General features: G+C 41.0%; 1 protein-coding gene across 1 annotated transcript in view; it reads left to right on the top strand.

Annotated features, from left to right (window-relative positions):
* The window catches only part of itgb5 (integrin, beta 5), a 53,331-nt gene that overhangs the window by 27,405 nt on the left and 6,150 nt on the right, over positions 1-19,776 (top strand). The window contains exons 10-11 of the mRNA XM_079665824.1: positions 12,783-13,005; positions 18,348-18,448. Of these exons, the coding sequence (XP_079521950.1) occupies positions 12,783-13,005; positions 18,348-18,448 (324 nt within the window). The remainder of the gene's footprint in view (positions 1-12,782; positions 13,006-18,347; positions 18,449-19,776) is intronic.

Raw genomic sequence — 19,776 nt, 5'->3', positions numbered from 1 at the left:
ACTGTTTGCATGGCTGCTAATGACTGTTGTCTGTCAGCAATGTGATGTGTAAATAAATCACACGTCAGAGCCCTCTGCATGTTCCTCTAGTGTTGGTGGGTCTGCGGGAGGCTTTGTGGCACTTTTCGTCTTTTACTGGCACTCAAACATAACCGAAGAAGAAGAAGAAGAAGAAGTGTGTGTCTGAAGGCGTTCACCCCCCACGTCTCATAAAAAGCAGATTTAGTCTCTGTTTATTTCTGATGATGAACAGCTTGGCTCTGCACACAAAAACAGAGCTTGTTTTGGCCTGAACTTTTTAACAGCCCACATTTTTTAGCTGTGTTACCCAGACAGAAAGAGAGACACACACACACACACACACACACACACACACACACACACACACACACACACACACACACACACACACACACACACACGAATCTTAAACTTCCTTTTTCCCAGTTTAGTACAGACTTTAGAAACAGTTAGTTGGAATATATCTTCCATTCAAAGACAATGACTTCCCGTACTTTGTTCTACTATGTGTGTACTAGGGAAGGAACCTAAGACATGGGCTTCATTTAGTCACATTTCCTCACAGAAAGATGTTTCACTTCTCTCGCCTGCTTATATATCTCGCACTGAGCTGTAATACTGGATGTTGCTACTGACGGATCTGGATTTCATAGTGGAATCAAATCCTCCTAATCCATTGGTTTTATCCGGCTTCAATTTAATGCGAGCCTCTTGAAAGCGCAATTAATCTTATGCAGTATTTAGTTGCTCAAATAGCCGTTTGATACTGACATTTATTACCACTTCCTCTCTATTGAGTTTGCTTATTTTGCCTGCTGGGTATGTTCAGTATCTGTGTGTCAGCAGAGGAACACAGAAGAGCCTCAGTGTGTTGCGTCTCCCTCTCGTCTTATCAGGACAGTTTGAAATGCAGCCCTGAAGCAAATCATTCCTCATGAATGACAGAAAATGTGACTGGCAGCGTTAAAAGCCTCACTGTCCCGGAGTAAATGAGATCTCTGCTCGGGGGTAAAATGATATAAAAATGTGGTTCCAGCTGTGCTTAGAGATGTTATTCTGTCTCTTCTCTGTGGAAACCCCCCCCCCCCCTTGCCTGATCAGCAGTTTGGTTTGTTAAGAGAAGCCGCTGTCACTCGGGAGGTTTCACAGAGATACTGAGAGGTCTCTCCCTGCTGGTTGTTTTTGTGGTTTTCCTGACGGTCTTATTGAAAGCATCACTTCTGGTTTTGACGGTCTGGTGAGGAGAGCTTTGCTGATGTGGAGTTTGAGAGACTGGAATCATGGTTGACCGCAAAAGTGCAGGTTTCTCTACACCAGCCTCACGTGACGTTACAAAAAAAGTGTGTGTTTGTGTGCCTGATTGATATTTAGACTTATACTTTCATATATAAAGTATGTTCTCCTGCACACCAATCAGTTGCATGTCGCTTGTTACTCCTGCCACATTTTACTCACGTTTCTTTTCTTTCTTTTAATACTAAAGTTCTGCACCTCTCTGGAAACAGAACAATCTTTGTTCCCCCCCCTTACGTGTGTGTGTGTGTGTGTGTGTGTGTGTGTGTGTGTGTGTGTGTGTGTGTGTGTGTGTGTGTGTGTGTGTGTGTGTGTGTGTGTGTGTGTGTGTGTGTGTGTGTGTGTGTGTGTGTGTGTGTGTGTGTGTGTGTGTGTGTGTGTGTGTGTGTGTGTGTGTGTGTGTGTGTGTGTGTGTGTGTGTGTGTGTGTGTGTGTGTGTGTGTGTGTGTGTGTGTGTGTGTGTGTGTGTGTGTGTGTGTGTGTGTGTGTGTGTGTGTGTGTGTGTTAAAAAGAAGGAAAACACAAGTCTTCTATCAATTATTTTCCAAATGTTTAAATAAGTTGAATTTTTGTACTCAACAGTTTTCCTCATGTGAAATTAGCTCTCATCTGTAAAAAACACCGCTTCCTCTTTGTGCTCGGAAAGGTACACATTTTTTTTCCAGCATTTGGTCATTTCACACGGTTTGTATTTTGCAAATGTAAAATAAAACATGTAGAATATTGAAAAGGAGGATTTAAAGTAGAAACCTGGGAATAATGTCCAACAAAAATGCCCCTTTTTACTGTTTGTAGCTTTTATAAATTATAATAAGATTTAACAAAAACGAATTAAAGAGACTTCTGACTCTCAAGGAAGTTTCCATAAGAGAACAATAATCTGCTTTGTGATTGGTATCAATTCCAATTTCTTATGGATTCGGATTTGGCTTCGGCTACACCTTTCCTTTAAGTTTCCTTTAAACATCAAAATCAGGTCAGTAGTTTTTTCATAATATACAAAAAAGCAAACAAACCAAAAACAGAACCTTCTGCTGGAGCTAACAACCATGCCTTCAGCTGGGCACGGAGTGACCTCGGAATAAATGCATCTAAACATCTTCTGTTTAATTTCTCTCCGTATGTTTTTATTTCTCAAACACAAAGAAAGTAAACAGCCTGTGAAGCGGTCTGAGCCTGAGACAAAACAGTAATCTGCTCGCAGCGCAGCGTGTAATTATAGCAGCAGTGTTTCTGAGATATTGTTCTGCTGTCACAGCTCTCCTTTAAAATCACACACTCATATTCTGCTTCCTTCCCAGGGGCCGGGAGGGGCCGCACGATATATCTGTCTAGCCCAAGCTTCTCTAAAGTTAATACACAAAGCAGTCTGTCATTTCACATACTGGCTTTTTAAAAAACTATATCGGACAAGGAAGCAGCGACCACTCAAACTAGATGTGGTGTTATTGAAAGGAATGCCAAAACGCCTATGTTGTGTATAGTGGCACATTTAAGACCTTTTTAGATACTCTAACTACTACTACTACGATACTCTGTCTATCACAAAGACCGCCTCTGTGAACTCTGTTGAATTATACTACACTGGACTGCAATGGTGACATAATGTTGCTGGAAGTAAAAAGTTTCTATCATATAGCTCAAGATATCAAACATTTATCTAAACTAAATAACTTTAATAAGCAATTATGTTTAAAGAGGACACATTATGCTCACTTTCAGGTTTATATCAGTATGTAATGTCTCTACTTTAAAGAGTCCTCTCCTGCTGATGTTCAGGTGTATATCAGTATGTAGTGTTTCTACTTTAAAGAGTCCTCTCCTGCTGATGTTCAGGTGTATATCAGTATGTAGTGTCTCTACTTTAAAGAGTCCTCTCCTGCTGATGTTCAGGTGTATATCAGTATGTAGTGTCTCTACTTTAAAGAGTCCTCTCCTGCTGATGTTCAGGTGTATATCAGTATGTAGTGTTTCTACTTTAAAGAGTCCTCTCCTGCTGATGTTCAGGTGTATATCAGTATGTAGTGTCTCTACTTTAAAGAGTCCTCTCCTGCTGATGTTCAGGTGTATATCAGTATGTAGTGCATCTACTTTAAAGAGTCCTCTCCTGCTGATGTTCAGGTGTATCAGTATGTAGTGTCTCTACTTTAAAGAGTCCTCTCCTGCTGATGTTCAGGTGTATATCAGTATGTAGTGTCTCTACTTTAAAGAGTCCTCTCCTGCTGATGTTCAGGTGTATATCAGTATGTAGTGTCTCTACTTTAAAGAGTCCTCTCCTGCTGATGTTCAGTGGTATATCAGTAGTGTCTCTACTTTAAAGAGTCCTCTCCTGCTGATGTTCAGTGGTATATCAGTAGTGTCTCTACTTTAAAGAGTCCTCTCCTGCTGATGTTCAGGTGTATATCAGTATGTCGTGTCTCTACTTTAAAGAGTTCTCTCCTACTGATGTTCAGGTGTATATCAGTATGTAGTGTCTCTACATGTCTCCATGCTTCAATGTTCAAAAACCTCTTTATTTTTATCATACTGTCTGTGCTGCAGCACCTCTTTTCACCCTCTGTCTGAAACCAGAGCCCAGTCTGCTCTGATTTGTTAGCTGGCCGGCTCTGTTGTGATTGGTCAACCGCTTAGAGATGTCCCGCCCCTTAGCCTATCACGAACACTGTGTTTGAGCGCTAGCCAAAAGAAGCGTAATTGTTGCATTGTGATGTCACTATGTTCAGGAAGTAAACAAATGAGTCTAATGGAGGCGTTTCAGGGGTGAGTTAACCTTCCAGAAAAGACTGTCCAAAAGTGCATCATTGTCCCCATTTTAAACTATTACAACCACAGCGTCCTGCTTCAACTAAGATATAAAAAAGAACTAAAGTATCCTCTTCAACATACCACAGTACACCGTGTTCATTCAGATTATAAATGATGTCCCGATCTCTTTTCATGGAAAAAGTGGCATTCAGTTTGAAACAGAGGTCTGTATACCCTTCAGTTTGAAACAGAGGACTGGATACCCTTCAGTTTGAAACAGAGGACTGGATACCCTTCAGTTTGAAACAGAGGTCTGTATACCCTTCAGTTTGAAACAGACCGCTCCTCTGGTTCAATATTTACCTTTTTATAATCCATATTTTTGTAGCAGTATTAATTGCAGGTTTGCCAATGAAGGAGTGCAGGATTTCCCATAGGAAACGGGCAGGCAGGAAGTGAAGCCTGTACGCCTTCTTCATCCTCCCCAGGGATTTTTTGTCTCAAAGTGTACGAATTCTTGAGCGGCGATTCATGGTGCACCACAAGTATTTGAAATATTCAGTGAGGCTTTTCATCAGCTGAGAGCAGAACATAGGGCAAAGCTTCAGACTGCAACTGGAGAGGTTAGAGGGCATGTTTTCTTCACACACACACACACACACACACACACACACACACACACACACACACACACACACACACACACACACACACACACACACACACACACACACACACACACACACACACACACACACACACACACACACACACACACACACACACACACACACACACACACACACACACACACACACACACACACACACACAACCTCTGGGACACAGCAGCTCTTTGACCGCCGCTGCAGGAAGCGACTGTTTTCTTTTTTTTACATCAACAGAGGGGAGGAGAGGGGGCTCTTCCTCCCTCCATCCTCTCCCTCCTCATGCTACCACTTCAAATCTCGCACTGCTTTCCCAATGAGGGTCACTGAGTTCAGAGCGACGTCGTCTGCAGCTTTGAGCATGTTTCATCCATGACTGGATAAAGAATCTTCCCTCGACATCTATGTGTATCCGTCTGTTTCAAATCAGCAAGAAGCATGTTGCTTAAAAATGGTTTAAATCCAAAAACAGCAAGTTGGAAAAACTCCAATTCACAAAACGAGACATAATGCACAGTTCCTTTAAAGAGGCCTTATTCTGCTTTTCGGTGCTTCCCCTTTCCTGTATTGTTTTATATAGTTTGTGTGCATGTAGGATCAAATCCCTGTGTACCTCTAGAGGGAGTTTCCTCCATTGGACTCCTTTGTTTACTTCTGTAACATAATGACATCACTATGTGACACTTACGCATCTATTGGCTAGCTCTCCAACACATTGTACGTGATAGGCTAAGGGGCGTGACGTCTCTAAGCGGTTGAGCAATCACGACAGAGCCGGCCAGCTAACCAATCAGAGCAGACTGGGCTCTGGTTTCAGACAGAGGGTGAAAAGAGGTGCTGCAGCACAGGAAATATGAGGACAATAAAGAGCTTTGTGAACATTAAAGCATGGAGACATGTCCCAGTAGAGACACTACATACTGATATACACCTGAAAATGAGCAGGAGAGGACTCTTTAAAGTAGAGACACTACTTACTGATATACACCTGAACATCAGCAGGAGAGGACTCTTTAAAGTAGAGACACTACTTACTGATATACACCTGAACATCAGCAGGAGAGGACTCTTTAAAGTAGAGACACTACTTACTGATATACACCTGAACATCAGCAGGAGAGGACTCTTTAAAGTAGAGACACTACTTACTGATATACACCTGAACATCAGCAGGAGAGGACTCTTTAAAGTAGAGACACTACTTACTGATATACACCTGAACATCAGCAGGAAAGGACTCTTTAAAGTAGAGACACTACATACTGATATACACCTGAACATCAGCAGGAGAGGACTCTTTAAAGTAGAGACACTACATACTGATATACACCTGAACATCAGCAGGAGAGGACTCTTTAAAGTAGAGACACTACTTACTGATATACACCTGAACATCAGCAGGAGAGGACTCTTTAAAGTAGAGACACTACTTACTGATATACACCTGAACATCAGCAGGAAAGGACTCTTTAAAGTAGAGACACTACATACTGATATACACCTGAACATCAGCAGGAGAGGACTCTTTAAAGTAGAGACACTACATACTGATATACACCTGAACATCAGCAGGAGAGGACTCTTTAAAGTAGAGACACTACATACTGATATACACCTGAACCTCAGCAGGAGAGGACTCTTTAAAGTAGAGACACTACATACTGATATACACCTGAACATCAGCAGGAGAGGACTCTTTAAAGTAGAGACACTACATACTGATATACACCTGAACATCAGCAGCAGAGGACTCTTTAAAGTAGAGACACTACATACTGATATACACCTGAACATCAGCAGGAGAGGACTCTTTAAAGTAGAGACGCTACATACTGATATACACCTGAACATCAGCAGGAGAGGACTCTTTAAAGTAGAGACACTACATACTGATATACACCTGAACATCAGCAGGAGAGGACTCTTTAAAGTAGAGACACTACATACTGATATACACCTGAACATCAGCAGGAGAGGACTCTTTAAAGTAGAGACGCTACATACTGATATACACCTGAACATCAGCAGGAGAGGACTCTTTAAAGTAGAGACGCTACATACTGATATACACCTGAACATCAGCAGGAGAGGACTCTTTAAAGTAGAGACACTACATACTGATATACACCTGAACATCAGCAGGAGAGGACTCTTTAAAACAATAGGAGCAGGTTTGTAGACATTTGAAGGATAACACATCTGTGTCTCGCTTGTTTTCTCCTCACAAAGCATGCAGACGAGTGGATAATGTCTCAAATGCTCCTCGGTACACTCTGTCAATGCGGATGGAAAATATTTTGATACGCACAAAGCTCTGTTGCTTCCAGATGTCAGATATAATTTACTCTGGCGACATTTTGTTTGTTTTGAAAGCTTTTTTTGAAAGATCGGCATTCGATTTATCCCATGTTTGTTTTTAGAGCTCTCGCCCACATTTGCATGATATGGTGCAACAATTATCCCTCTAAAAATAACCCCGCTGCTCATTTCCTTTTCAGTTAATCTCCAAATATTTACACAAGCCTTTTCGAATGTGATTTTAAAATCCAGCCTCTCTCTCCAGGCAGAACATGTGGGAATGCATTTAGGAACAGGCTGTCTCTGCTCTGTATCTAATGCTGGCTTAGTTTAAATGATAGTATGACTGATAGCTTTTACAATGTGAAGATATTCAGGATTATACCCATAATGGAAATTCACTGCAATCAATGTATTGTGAGGGGCTTTTTATCACAATCCGCATTAAAAATCCATCATAGTCCAATACCTAGCATTTAAAAAAGGAATTAAAATAAAAGCCAGTGGTGTAATGTAAAAGGCAATGCATCAAAAGCGATTGACTTTTCTCCCTATTTATTTTCTTTTTTTTGTATCCAGCTCAGCAAGATGTGAATGAAGTGATCTGTAATCCCCTCGAACAGCATGAGAAGGAGACCCCGTTTCTATTTGCTATTGTTCTGCCACAGTGGATGAGAGAACGGTGACGAGTCGACAAAGTCAACATTTTCTCAGAGCTCCTCGGTCTTTAAGTCAACATTTGAGAACACGGGGCTCTTTTGGGGTTCAGGAGATCAGCAGGTTCACACAACATCTCACAGGATGAATACAGATGTATCCAAGCAGACAGTATGTGTAAATTAAAGGGTTACAGTACATTCCATCAGGGGTGTCAAACTCCATTTCATCCCAGGCCACATCAGCATTATGGTTACACTCAAAGGGCCGGTTGTAATTTATATAAATATACATATGTAAATATATAATGTATATTAAATAATGTATTATATTACATCGTTGCCCCTGCATTGGATTATTATCAGATCTGTTAATATCTTCCTAAATAACTACGTCTGAAAGCAGAAGTCTAGAGCAAATAATTGAAAGTAAACATTCAACAATTACACCAATTGTATTGTATATTATATTCTTTGCAAGCTCTTGCGGGCCACATCAAATTAGGTTGCGGTCCGGATTTGGCCCCCGGGCCTTGAGTTTGACACCGCTGCATTACATCATTTCAACATATTCTCGTAGAACCCAAAATTCTCCTGCACTCCTGATCCTCTCCATCTGTTTTAATGTCTCTTAAACATTTTAGATCCACTCAAAAGCAGTCACACAATTTCTCTTGCATGTTATAATCTTCTGTTGCACTCACGATATATTCCTCCCTTGCACACAAATCTAATTCTGCTCTTAAAAAGCCATGCCAGTGTGCTTTTAAAACTCACTTTCAGACTATGTAACGCTCCTTCAATACCACTCTCCATTGCTGATAGTGGAGCTAACAGAAAGCTGGAACGATCAGCTGTTTTGCCGCATTATGTTTCTTAAATACAGGAACCGATTTAAAAGATGTATTCAGGAAAAGAGAAAACGGCTTTTTCTGTCGTCAGAAAGTTGTGTTTCTCCTGAATGTCTAGAGAAACGTCATGTGTGTCAAAAGAGGAAGGAAAACATATCTCCTCCTCTTCCACAGCTGTGTTTATCACTAGCAGTGTTTAATCTCTCCGACATGGTACAGCCAGAAGAAATTGAACAATGCTTTAGCGGCTCAATAACAGAAATGAATGGCGGGACAACGAGTCTGTGCACTTGCTCCAAACATCTGTTTTGAGGCATGAGGTTATTGAATATGCGCTGTTGTAGTGCTGAGTGCTGCTACAAGTATGCTGAAGCTCATCTCAAGAGATTTAGTGATGTGAGCCAAAAGCTTTCAGATAAAGAGGCCGAACCTGACAGTCTGGCAAAGTGGAGACAACTTTAACTCATGCAGGGATAAGAAATAAGCTAGCACACTCACTCTGCTTGTATATAGCATGACAATGTCTGAATCCCTTATTTGGAACATTATTCTAGTAGAATGAAATGGCTGCTTGCAGATGAGAGGATGTTCGGTTTGTGGTTGTCTGAATTCCCTAAAGCCCCTGTCACAACTGTCCCGAAATTGACACCCGATGGACACACGAATATGGAATTGTGAATTTCGCACGAAGATGGCCCCGAACCACACACGAAGGCAACATTTACATTACATTAAGACATCCAACTGCAACGAAAGTAACACAAACAATTATGTTAAAGTATTATGATACTGTACTGATATTTTCAGACTTTGTTCTTCTCCGTCTTTATATGTAGAAGATATTAAGTTTTCTCCGTCATGTTGTTTCCATAGCAGCAACAACAACTTCCTCGCCTTCAAAATAATATATTATATCCTTTTTAGTTTCACAGAACACAAATTGGGTTATTTACATAATATGTTTACATGATTTTGTTGTGCAATAAAACAACCAGATGGACACACGATAAAGGAAATGTTCAAATTCGGCTCTGATCGTAACAACATCGGGACATTCGTGAGGGCATCTTAAAAAAAAAAATGCAATGTAATGTAAAAAAATGAACAACAGAATGGCTTCAACAGAAGAAAATAGGCCTTCTGGAGTGGCCCAGTCAGAGTCCTGACCTCAACCCAATTGAGATGCTGTGGCATGACCTCAAGAGAGCGATTCACACCAGATATCCCAAGAATATTGCTGAACTGAAACAGTTTTGTAAAGAGGAATGGTCCAAAACTCCTCCTGACCGTTGTGCAGGTCTGATATGCAACTATAGGAAACGTTTGGTTGAGGTTATTGCTGCCAAAGGAGGGTCAACCAGTTATTCAATCCAAGGGTTCACTTTTTCCACCCTGCACTGTGAATGTTTACATGGTGTGTTCAATAAAAACATATAATTGTTTGTGTGGTTTTAGCTTAAGCAGACTGTGTTTGTCTATGGTTGTGACTTAGATGAAGATCAGAACACATTTTATGACCAATTTATGCAGAAATCCAGGAAGTTCCAAAGTGTTCACATACTTTTTCTTGCAACTGTAGTGGTACCAACTTGGTAGTTTTCCATTCTTTTTGCAAACTGTTCCAAGTTGGTGGAGCTGCACATCTAGATGCTTTCTTCCCTAAGACAATCCGAGCACTTGGCCCTGTGTTCACCAGCTGTCGTTTCCCGTTTGGTTTGGGGAAGTTGATGTCGATGGGTTTATTAGAGATTAGTTTTTGCTGAAATAGGCTGCTGCATCTGGAAATGAAACTGAAGCAATGCAGTATGGTTGTGTGGGTGGCAGCACCAAAACAATGAGCTGAAAGACACTTAAACGCTCTGTAGAGCTCAGAGTAACTGCACAGTTGTGACTTTTGCGGACACCCTCTCATATTAGCAAAGTTATCCATCACTCCTGCAGATTTAAATTCAAACCAGTGCACCAGTCGACTTCTTCCCAAACCAAGAGGCTGTGCAACATGTGCTCAGACACGCATAATCCCTCTCAAAAACATAGTGCTTGCAGACAGCCGATCTGACAGCAGCTCGTCAGGACGTGTTGAAGCCGATGTTAAAGAAGCTGAACTTGCACTTTTGTATCCCCTCATATCATCAATAAAATAGTAAATGTCTCGCCTTCTTGAATGCGTGAGCTGAGGTGTCATTTCAGGACACATTCCCAGGGTTGGTACCATGACTCAGTTTGGGAGTGGTGCTCCAGACCCGGACAAACAAGAAGGATTAATGTGATCAGTCTCAAAGTCCACTTTCTGGAAATGCACAGACCAAATTTCGTAATTAAGGAGGGCGACATGTTAATATAAAAACTGGAATAATGTAAGCAAGTCCAGACAGTACGTTGCACAACCCTGACCACCGGATTGATGATTAAACTTCATGTTTCCTGTTCATTTTCAAGAAGTCTCTCTCTGACCTCAGAGGATCTGGGTTTAATCTCTGACTCTGGTTTTTTTCAAAGATTCCAGAGAAAGAGTTCAGTGTCATTTTTTGGCAATGGAAATCTAAAATCCCAGGCTCATTGAGGGAAATCAGATTTAAACTGTGTCAAAGACAACAACCCGTATTTTCAACGATACCTCACAACGTCAAACTCTGTCTTTTGTTATTGTTTTGATGTCTAAATGAATAAATGTTCCACCTATCTTTGGGCGTTGAAATGAGTTTATGCTCTCGTGATTTTCCTGTCTGAACAAACAGAAAAACAAAACCGAAGTAGCTGCTTATTTATTTTTCTTTACATCCTAAAGGATTGGTTAATGTACTAATTGTTGATGTCCAAGAGTGTTTAAAATACATCCAGAAATATCTGTTTCACGCAATTTGGGAGGTTTTAGGATCCATGATAAAGCCATATGCTGTTCTTTACAACTGCTCAGATCCTTTTGGGATTTCTGTTGGATCAGTTTCCCGCTGCAGGGTCATCACCAGCCGTCCTTTCGGGGTCTGAAGACCAGCAGCTGCCTTTGTGTGTCCGTCGCCTCTCAGTACGGATGTTCTTCCTGCTATTTCTCTGCATATTTCTCCAGATACAGACTGTAAACTCTCTGATTCGACCCGCTGTCTTCCTGTCTGCTGCTTATCCCTCTACGATAGCAGCCTGCTGAGTGTAGTCTTTGTGGAGGGTCCTGGAACAAATAGTGTGAAATAAGCCTGTCATGTAATGCCTCCCTGATTCCAGCTGCTGTCCTCCCTCCATCAAGATCGCTCTTGTCTGCAGAGGCTCAGCGGTCACATAAACGACCGAGAGAAATCAGAGTCCAAACAAACTTAGTGGTCCTCAGCGTGTGTGTGTGTGTGTGTGTGTGTGTGTGTGTGTGTGTGTGTGTGTGTGTGTGTGTGTGTGTGTGTGTGTGTGTGTGTGTGTGTGTGTGTGTGTGTGTGTGTGTGTGTGTGTGTGTGTGTGTGTGTGTGTGTGTGTGTGTGTGTGTGTGTGTGTGTGTGTGTGTGTGTGTGTGTGTGTGTGTGTGTGTGTGTGTGTGTGTGTGTGTGTGTGTGTGTGTGTTCATTGGACTCGTTGCTTGTAGGATTTTGTCACAAACTCTTTGTTTAAAGTTTCTCTTTACTTTTCTTTATTTTAGTTTTTGGCTTGTTTCTTTCATGTTCCTTAGTTTAAATGAAAGGTAATGCTATATCAATTAATGGCATTTTTCAAGGCTCTTTTTTTACACAAAGAAATGCTTTTCCCAGTTCGATGTGGAAACAAAATGTGCTGGCCTGACTTCAACACCTTTCAGGATTTATTGAAACGTTGAATGGGAGCGAATCCCTGCAGCCAGGCTCTAAATCTGGAAGAATGCGTTCCAGAAAGGGGAATTCTTCTGGAGCATCATAAACATGAATTATGACTTGTTTTTAGTACCCTGTTTACATTCCTCCTGACTTGTTTGACACAAATGCATTTTGTTTTATATATTTTATATCGTATACCTACATTTTAGTTTGCAATATTTTATATATTCTTTCTTCTTTTTTGATTTTTTTAACTAAACTTATTCAAAAAGAATTTCTGGATTGATGTGTTGTGAGTTTCTGGATTGTTGTGACGATAAGTAAAAACAACAGGTCCCTCAAAGTGTTTTTACAACAAGTATTAGTTTCCAGAATACCTAAGTGTGTAAGGATAATTTGGAAGTATCTGAAAAAGAGTACCTTGTTTGAACAGTGTCTTATTTGTGATTTCTGACCCCCTCTTTGCTCTTCTCTCACTCAGGTCACGGTGAATGTCACTGCGGGGAGTGTAAATGCCACGCAGGCTTCATCGGGGACAACTGTAACTGCTCCACGGAGACGTCCAGCTGCATCGCGGACGACGGGCAGATGTGCAGCGGCAGAGGGAGCTGTGTGTGCGGCCGCTGTCAGTGCAGCGAGCCGGGGGCATTCGGAGACACCTGTGAGAAGTGCCCCACCTGCCCCGATGCATGTGGCACCAAGAGGTACAAAAAGACTGCATGATCAAAACACACTCAAATGAGCACTTCACATCCCTGATGGAGGCAAAAACTGTTCAACAATTCAATTTTTTTTATTGTCATATGCACAAAGCTACAGTGTAGAAATGGCAATGAAACTCTTCTGACCTGAGCTCCTCCAACCGTCCAACATATATAATAAAATACAAAATTACAAAATAAAAAGTAGTGCAAAAAGTATATTTAAGCAATAGCTCACGACAGGCCGTATATATATATAATGAACATATATCACGCCTGAAGTGAGCTATTGCTTTTATAAAACGGTTACCAAGTGTGGCAATATGAAAGAAAAATACACACTCTAATTTAAATAGTTTTTATTAGTAAATAATGATGTTCAAAATAAAATAGTCCCTCCGTTGCCTTCTGCACAAAACATAGTGCAAGGTGGTTGCTATGCAACAACACTAACAGCAAGCGAACATATTAGACAGAGAGCGTTGATCCATTATTTGGCTGTTTACTTACATTAATGTGTATGTTGCTGTTTATTGTGCATCCACTGAAAAACTGTCCAGCATCAGTAGCATGGCTTACGTGGTCACTTGTATAGGTTGAGGTTGTTCGAGGCTGTTGCTTGGCGTGGCGAGAATATTGCTCCACTTTCTCCGGTCCCCGAGATTGGGCTTCCAGTAGCTCTGGAGAGAGCTTTAGCACCTTTGGCTACTAACGGTCATAATTTCTCTGCTTTGTTTCAAGACCCGCATCAGAAAGCTTTTGAATGGTGGTACTTTTCCAGTTGGTCTATCTGCTCTTCACGTAGCTCTGCATGTCGTCGTTTAGGTGCTTTTTTTCCTGGAGATAGGCACTCCTCAATCCACTCCTCCATAGTAAGACCACCCCGGAGGTCGAAGTTAACCTTAAATGTTTCCATCTTAAGCTTTGTTAGCTAGTTAGTTTCGTAACGGACGTAATATGTAACAGCTGTAACGGTTGCAGATTTTTCTCAGACGCGGAGGGATACTGACTTGTGAAAAGTAACTACAATTCTACCCGTGATATACGCTCATTATTTCACGGCTAAGAACCAATCAGATTGCTTGATTTGACTTGTCCGTTTTATAAACATTGTTAGAAAAATCTCACTCGTCACCGGCTTGAGCTTCAATCTCAGGATCCATGTATTATGATCCTCTCAAGAATGGAAGTAGTCATCACATACAGAGCATTTGGTAGTTCCTGAGCAGTGTCCTTTACATGCTGATATGTCCACAGCTACAGTTGGGATACCTTTGTTATCTGGTGCTACTCTGATACTGGAAGAGTACATTCAGTATTTTCCCAGCGTAGATAGAATATGATATGTACAAGAACAGAATATGAAATAAAATAATGTAAATGAAGACAAAATGAAATACAGTATATTGCGTTGATAACTATTTATAAATGAGTAGATTGCAAGATGACAACAGGAATGTTTATCGGGGCACTCGACAATCGGGCGCATGTGTTCTGTTTATAGTGGTGAAAGAAACACTTGGAGCCTTTACTTAGGTAAAAGTACTAATATTAAGCTGGATACATTCTCTATTCTCTGTTATGCTAGTACTCTGTTATGTTAATACTATACAGTATAAAATGCATGCTTTAGAGGTGTTACTCATCTAAAGTAACTACTAACCTGAAATGTAAAAAATGTACAATATGTTCCTTTTCATTGTAGTGGAGTAGTATTATAAAGTAGTATAAAAGATGATACTCAGGACAAAACCATGCAAAAAAAAGAATTCATAAAACAACTTAAAGGGGACCTATCATGCAAAATGCACTTTGTGATGTCTTTTATACATAAATATGTGTCCCCGGTGTGTCGGGGAACTCAAGCAGTGTCAGAAAATAAAACCCTTTCTCTTTTCCTGCGTACCCAAATCTTTTAAAAACGGGGGTACAACGAGCGGATACAGATTTGCGTCCGATATAACGTCAAATCGGCGGTGGACCCACAGAAAGTTGCTATCAGAAACAATGCCTGACGTGTTTTGGACGTAATCTCGTCTTTGTTTACATTAGCAAGCACTGCTAACACTCAGAGCTAACCTGTACTGGAGAGCACATGTGTTTAGAAAGCAGGAAATAAAAAAGGAACTCACCTTGTGATAAACCCGCAAGAGAAAAAGCATTTGAGCTCCATACTGTTTCAGAAATAATCCTTGATGTCGTTTAGAACAGGATGGCGTTTTATCAAAGCAGAATTTAACTTTATCTCCGGTAGAATTCTGATCAGGCATTAGCTCCGCCTCCTCTTTTTTTTTTTTACAGCTAAGCACCCAAAACCCGCGTTTCTCTAACAGGGCTGCAAAAGCGGGGTTTGAGCAGTATGAGGCATGGCTGCAATGAGGGATCTGTTTGGTATTTGAAGCAAAACACTTCACGGACATGTTTTGTATAGGTATGGTCCTACAATATATGTTTCCAATATAGCATGATAGGTCCACTTTAAATATGAATTGTAGTGGGGTTAAGGTATGAAGTAGCATGAAAATAAATTTGAGTAAATATACCTAGTTACATTTCCCTGTATGTTATGATGCTTATATCCAGGGGTGCACATAACTTTTTGAGTGAGTTACTCAGATGAGTACCAGGAGATAGCGTTTGATACTCACCCCACACGAAGCATGGTCCTCCTCAGTGTCTCCTTCACTGTCCTCTATTTACACTTCTTGCATGCTAGATGATGAAGATGCACCTCCCTGTCTCTTTTTAAGCCTCCAATTTGCTTTCTCCAAAACTTGTTGCCAAAACTGTGAAGTCCTTGCATTTCCTAATTGACATTTGATGCTACTTTGTACTTCTACTCCACTACAGTTCAGAGGTAAATGGTGTACTTCAACTCCACTACATGTATTTCATACCTTTAGCTACTTTACAGATGTGGATGAATGATGTGTAATATAATCAAGTCTTAAATCAGACTTGATAAATATAAATAATATATATGATAAAACATATCATATATATTATTCTGAAATGGACCAATCTGCACAACTTTTACTTTTGGTACTTTAACTATATTTTGATGATAATACTTTTCTAATTTTACTTGGGTAACATTTTGAATGCAGGACTTTTACTGTACACAAGATCTGAGTGCTTCTTCTACCTCTGTCTGATTTCAAACTCTTCCATTAACACCCTGAGTAAGTTTGCAGCTGTGTGTTTTACTCCACTTTGTTGTAAATAAAACTGCAGCATCTTGACCACAGAGCGTGAACGTTGTGATCAGCTGATTTTGCGCAGTTCTCCAGTGTGTGCGCGGGGCACAGAGTGTGCACAGGGGAGTCTCCCACTGCAGCCAGTTGGCAGAGTTTTGGCACAATTCTGTTGTTCATACTGACGTTAACCCTGTCTGTGCACACGGCGACCAACTCTGTCGTCCAGTGATCTAAGCCTCCGCCTCCTGTAAAGCTTCACAGGTCCGTCGGTTATGTCCTGCGCGGCTCGGCCAGCACCCAGTTCAGTCAGTCACAGAAAGTCCCAAGATTTTTTGCAGGGAGCGAAACGGCAACGTAGCTTCTTAATGTCTTTGTTTTTTGTTACATGTCTCGTAGTTTACTCCATTGAGTGTTGACAAGAAACATGTGTAGACGAAATATGTGTTTTGTTTAGATGTTTTGAGGTACGCAGAGGCGCGTAGTGACACAAGTGACGTTATGCAATTCAGATTTGTGCCGCGCATGCGTACCAGTTATGTGCACCCCTGCTTATATCCTGTATAGAGGCAGTGGATGGGTTTATTATGTGAGAGGACATTTGGAAAATTAAACAATGTGCCCTCAGTCAACTCAAGTCGTCTACAGGGGAAAGGTCAAACCATCGAACCCATGAAGACTAAAAACCTCCACATAACTCACTCACTTATCGACTAATCTCAGCTTTGATGGCCGCGGTCCTAACAGACTTGTTCAGAACTCTCATGCTATTTGTGACCTTAAGAAATGAAACCGTTGCCCCCCCCCCCCCCCCCCCCTTGAACTTCAGTGTTTCTCGGTGTGGTCTCATGTTAGAGGTGGAGGTCAAATGCCTGTCAAACGTCTAGTAAAAGAGAGGAGTCTTCTGAGGACAGGATAACTACTGAGTCATCCTAACATACACATGGAAATCTTTATGGAACCACCTTTGACCTCTGGCTTAAGTTTAGAGACATGTCGTCAACTGTAACAGCAGTTAGGAGGTTTTTACAGATGAAGTGGAGCTGAGCAGCAGAAACAAATCTCAAGCTAATATAATAGCATGAGAAGTATTTTGATAGTTGTGTAACATGACTCTGCATTTGAACCTTTTTGTTTTAAGTAAACCGTGTCACACACCAGTCCTAAATTATAATTATTTTATACTTTTTTTTTTAATAGACTGGCATTAGTTGAGTAGTTTAAACATGCATTAGAAAGGTGCTGGTTTTAATTGATTTCTGACAATATTTGATATGCATTTGTTTTAATATTGATAATTAGTTCAAACGAATGCAGTCTAATAAAACAGTCTTGCAATTAAGCTGAGCAACAGTCTCAAGCTTATAGCAAGAGAAATAGTTTGATATTAGGGTTTTAGTGTAAGAACAATCATTTCCCTTTTTTCTTTTTTAACTTCTTTTAGTCTAAACATTGTCAAAATTATATATATTTTTTAATCGTTTTTTGTAGAGACTTGCATTAGATGAGTTGTTTAAATATATTTTCAATATATAATATGCATTCAGTTTCAGTTTATTCAGCACACCCATTTAAATCTAATGCAGTCTAATCCAATAGTCCTGCAATGAAGCTGAGCAGCTGCCAACATTGTACGTTAACAGCGAGAAAAATAGTTGAATAGTATGTAATAGTGTAACATGACACTGCATTTAAAAACTACTTCAATGGTTTCACTGCAGTCGGTAAATCAGATGTATTTGTGTTTTTGATATTCTTGCATTGGATCAACAACAAATAGGCAGCTTTGATGTAGTCATGTGGACTCTGGAATGTGCTTTGCAGCGAACAGAGAGGTGTTTCTGTTGTTTTGTCTCGCCTCAATGATTAAACTCCCCATTATCTCAACATCAGCGTCAGCAATGAAGGTCACTGACTGCAGTTTATTTGTGTTCCCAGCTGTTTACAGTCTGCTGTGTTTGTACGCAGCGCAGTGGGGCATTTCTCACAGCTGACGCACCCAGAGTAAAAACAACAAACACATTTAGAAGAAGGCTTTGTGTGAATGTGGGCTTTCCGAGTGCTTCATAGCTCATGAATAAAGATACAGGTACTAATGTTTAACTGAAGTCGAAGTTGTAGATCCGTTTAACGCTCTCTCCTCTGCTGCAGGGAGTGTATCGAGTGCCGACTCTTCAACTCTGGACGGCTCGCGGACAACCAGACCTGCCAGCGCCTCTGCAAGGATGAAATCATCACCATGGAAACACTCGGTGAGTTCCCACACACACACTGGCACACACACACACTGGCACAGACAAGTATTCACATCTGTAGCATCTGCAACAGTTTCACTTTTCACATTACATACTTCTTCCACTGTCACTTTTTATTAGACTTTTCTTTCTGTGGAGCTCTGACAGAGTTAACGATCGCCCAGCGATTTCCGTTAATATGACATATTTAACACCTCTGATGTCACACACACACACACACACACACACACACACACACACACACACACACACACACACACACACACACACACACACACACACACACACACACACACACACACACACACACACACACACACACACACTACAGCCTAACACCATTGTGTCAATGCTAGATATTTTAAATCACGCTGACAGTGTAATTAAAACAAGATGGAATATATTTACTAACATCCAAATGTGTCATGAGCATGTTACTTTAATCACATGTATGACCAATCACAACAGAGCCGGCCAGCTAACCAATCAGAGCAGACTGGGCTCTGGTTTCAGACAGAGGGTGAAAAGAGGTGCTGCAGCACAGACAGTATGAGAAGAATAAAGAGCTTTTTGAACATTAAAGCATGGAGACATGTAGAGACACTACATACTGATATGAACCTGAACATGTGTATAAAAGGCGACCTTTAAACGAGAGGTCCATCTGTGTTGACTTTTTCCCGCTGTGTTAATTACAAATACTCTGTTTTCATTCTTCACCCTGGAGTGCAACAGTCAGCAGATGTTTAGGAATGCATTAATAAGCACACAGTGATTGATGGCCTCCATGATGCTGCGTGCGTTAGAGAGGAGACGGACGGCTGTGTGTTTAGTTTCAGGAACTGTTATAAGAGCAGTCCATATCGGCCCCGGTCCAACATGTTTCACAGCTTTCCGGATAGTTCTGCACTCGGTCCGGCGTTAATGGACTCCACATGTACATTCCAGATAGTTTGAGCATGAAACAGAGCAGGAGGGGTGACGGAGGGGGGGGGGGGGGGGGGCAGAGTGACCTCACCCTCGCCTGGGAGCTGTTTGAGTGTTTCTGGGTGATGAAGACTGACTGAAAACGAGGAAAGCCAAACTATCAGCGTCTCGGCTCTCAGTTATGATTTCACAGCAGAGACATTCAGGCGATGTGAGCTTTTCCCTCTTCAGCTCAACTCCATCTTTCACATATTTCTCTCTTTGCTCTTGAGTCTGAAACCAAACCTCGACAGATTATAAAAATGATGGTATGATAATATCTTCTCCAAAAACACAAGTAGAAAGTGAGGCCTTGCAGAATGAAGAAACAATTAACAGACAGAACTGTAGATGGATCC

Source organism: Notothenia rossii, assembly GCF_949606895.1.
Source record: "Notothenia rossii genome assembly, chromosome: 2".
Lineage (NCBI taxonomy): Eukaryota > Metazoa > Chordata > Actinopteri > Perciformes > Nototheniidae > Notothenia > Notothenia rossii.
The sequence above is the reverse complement of the archived record's forward strand: the minus strand, read 5'-3'. Positions and strand labels throughout refer to the sequence as shown.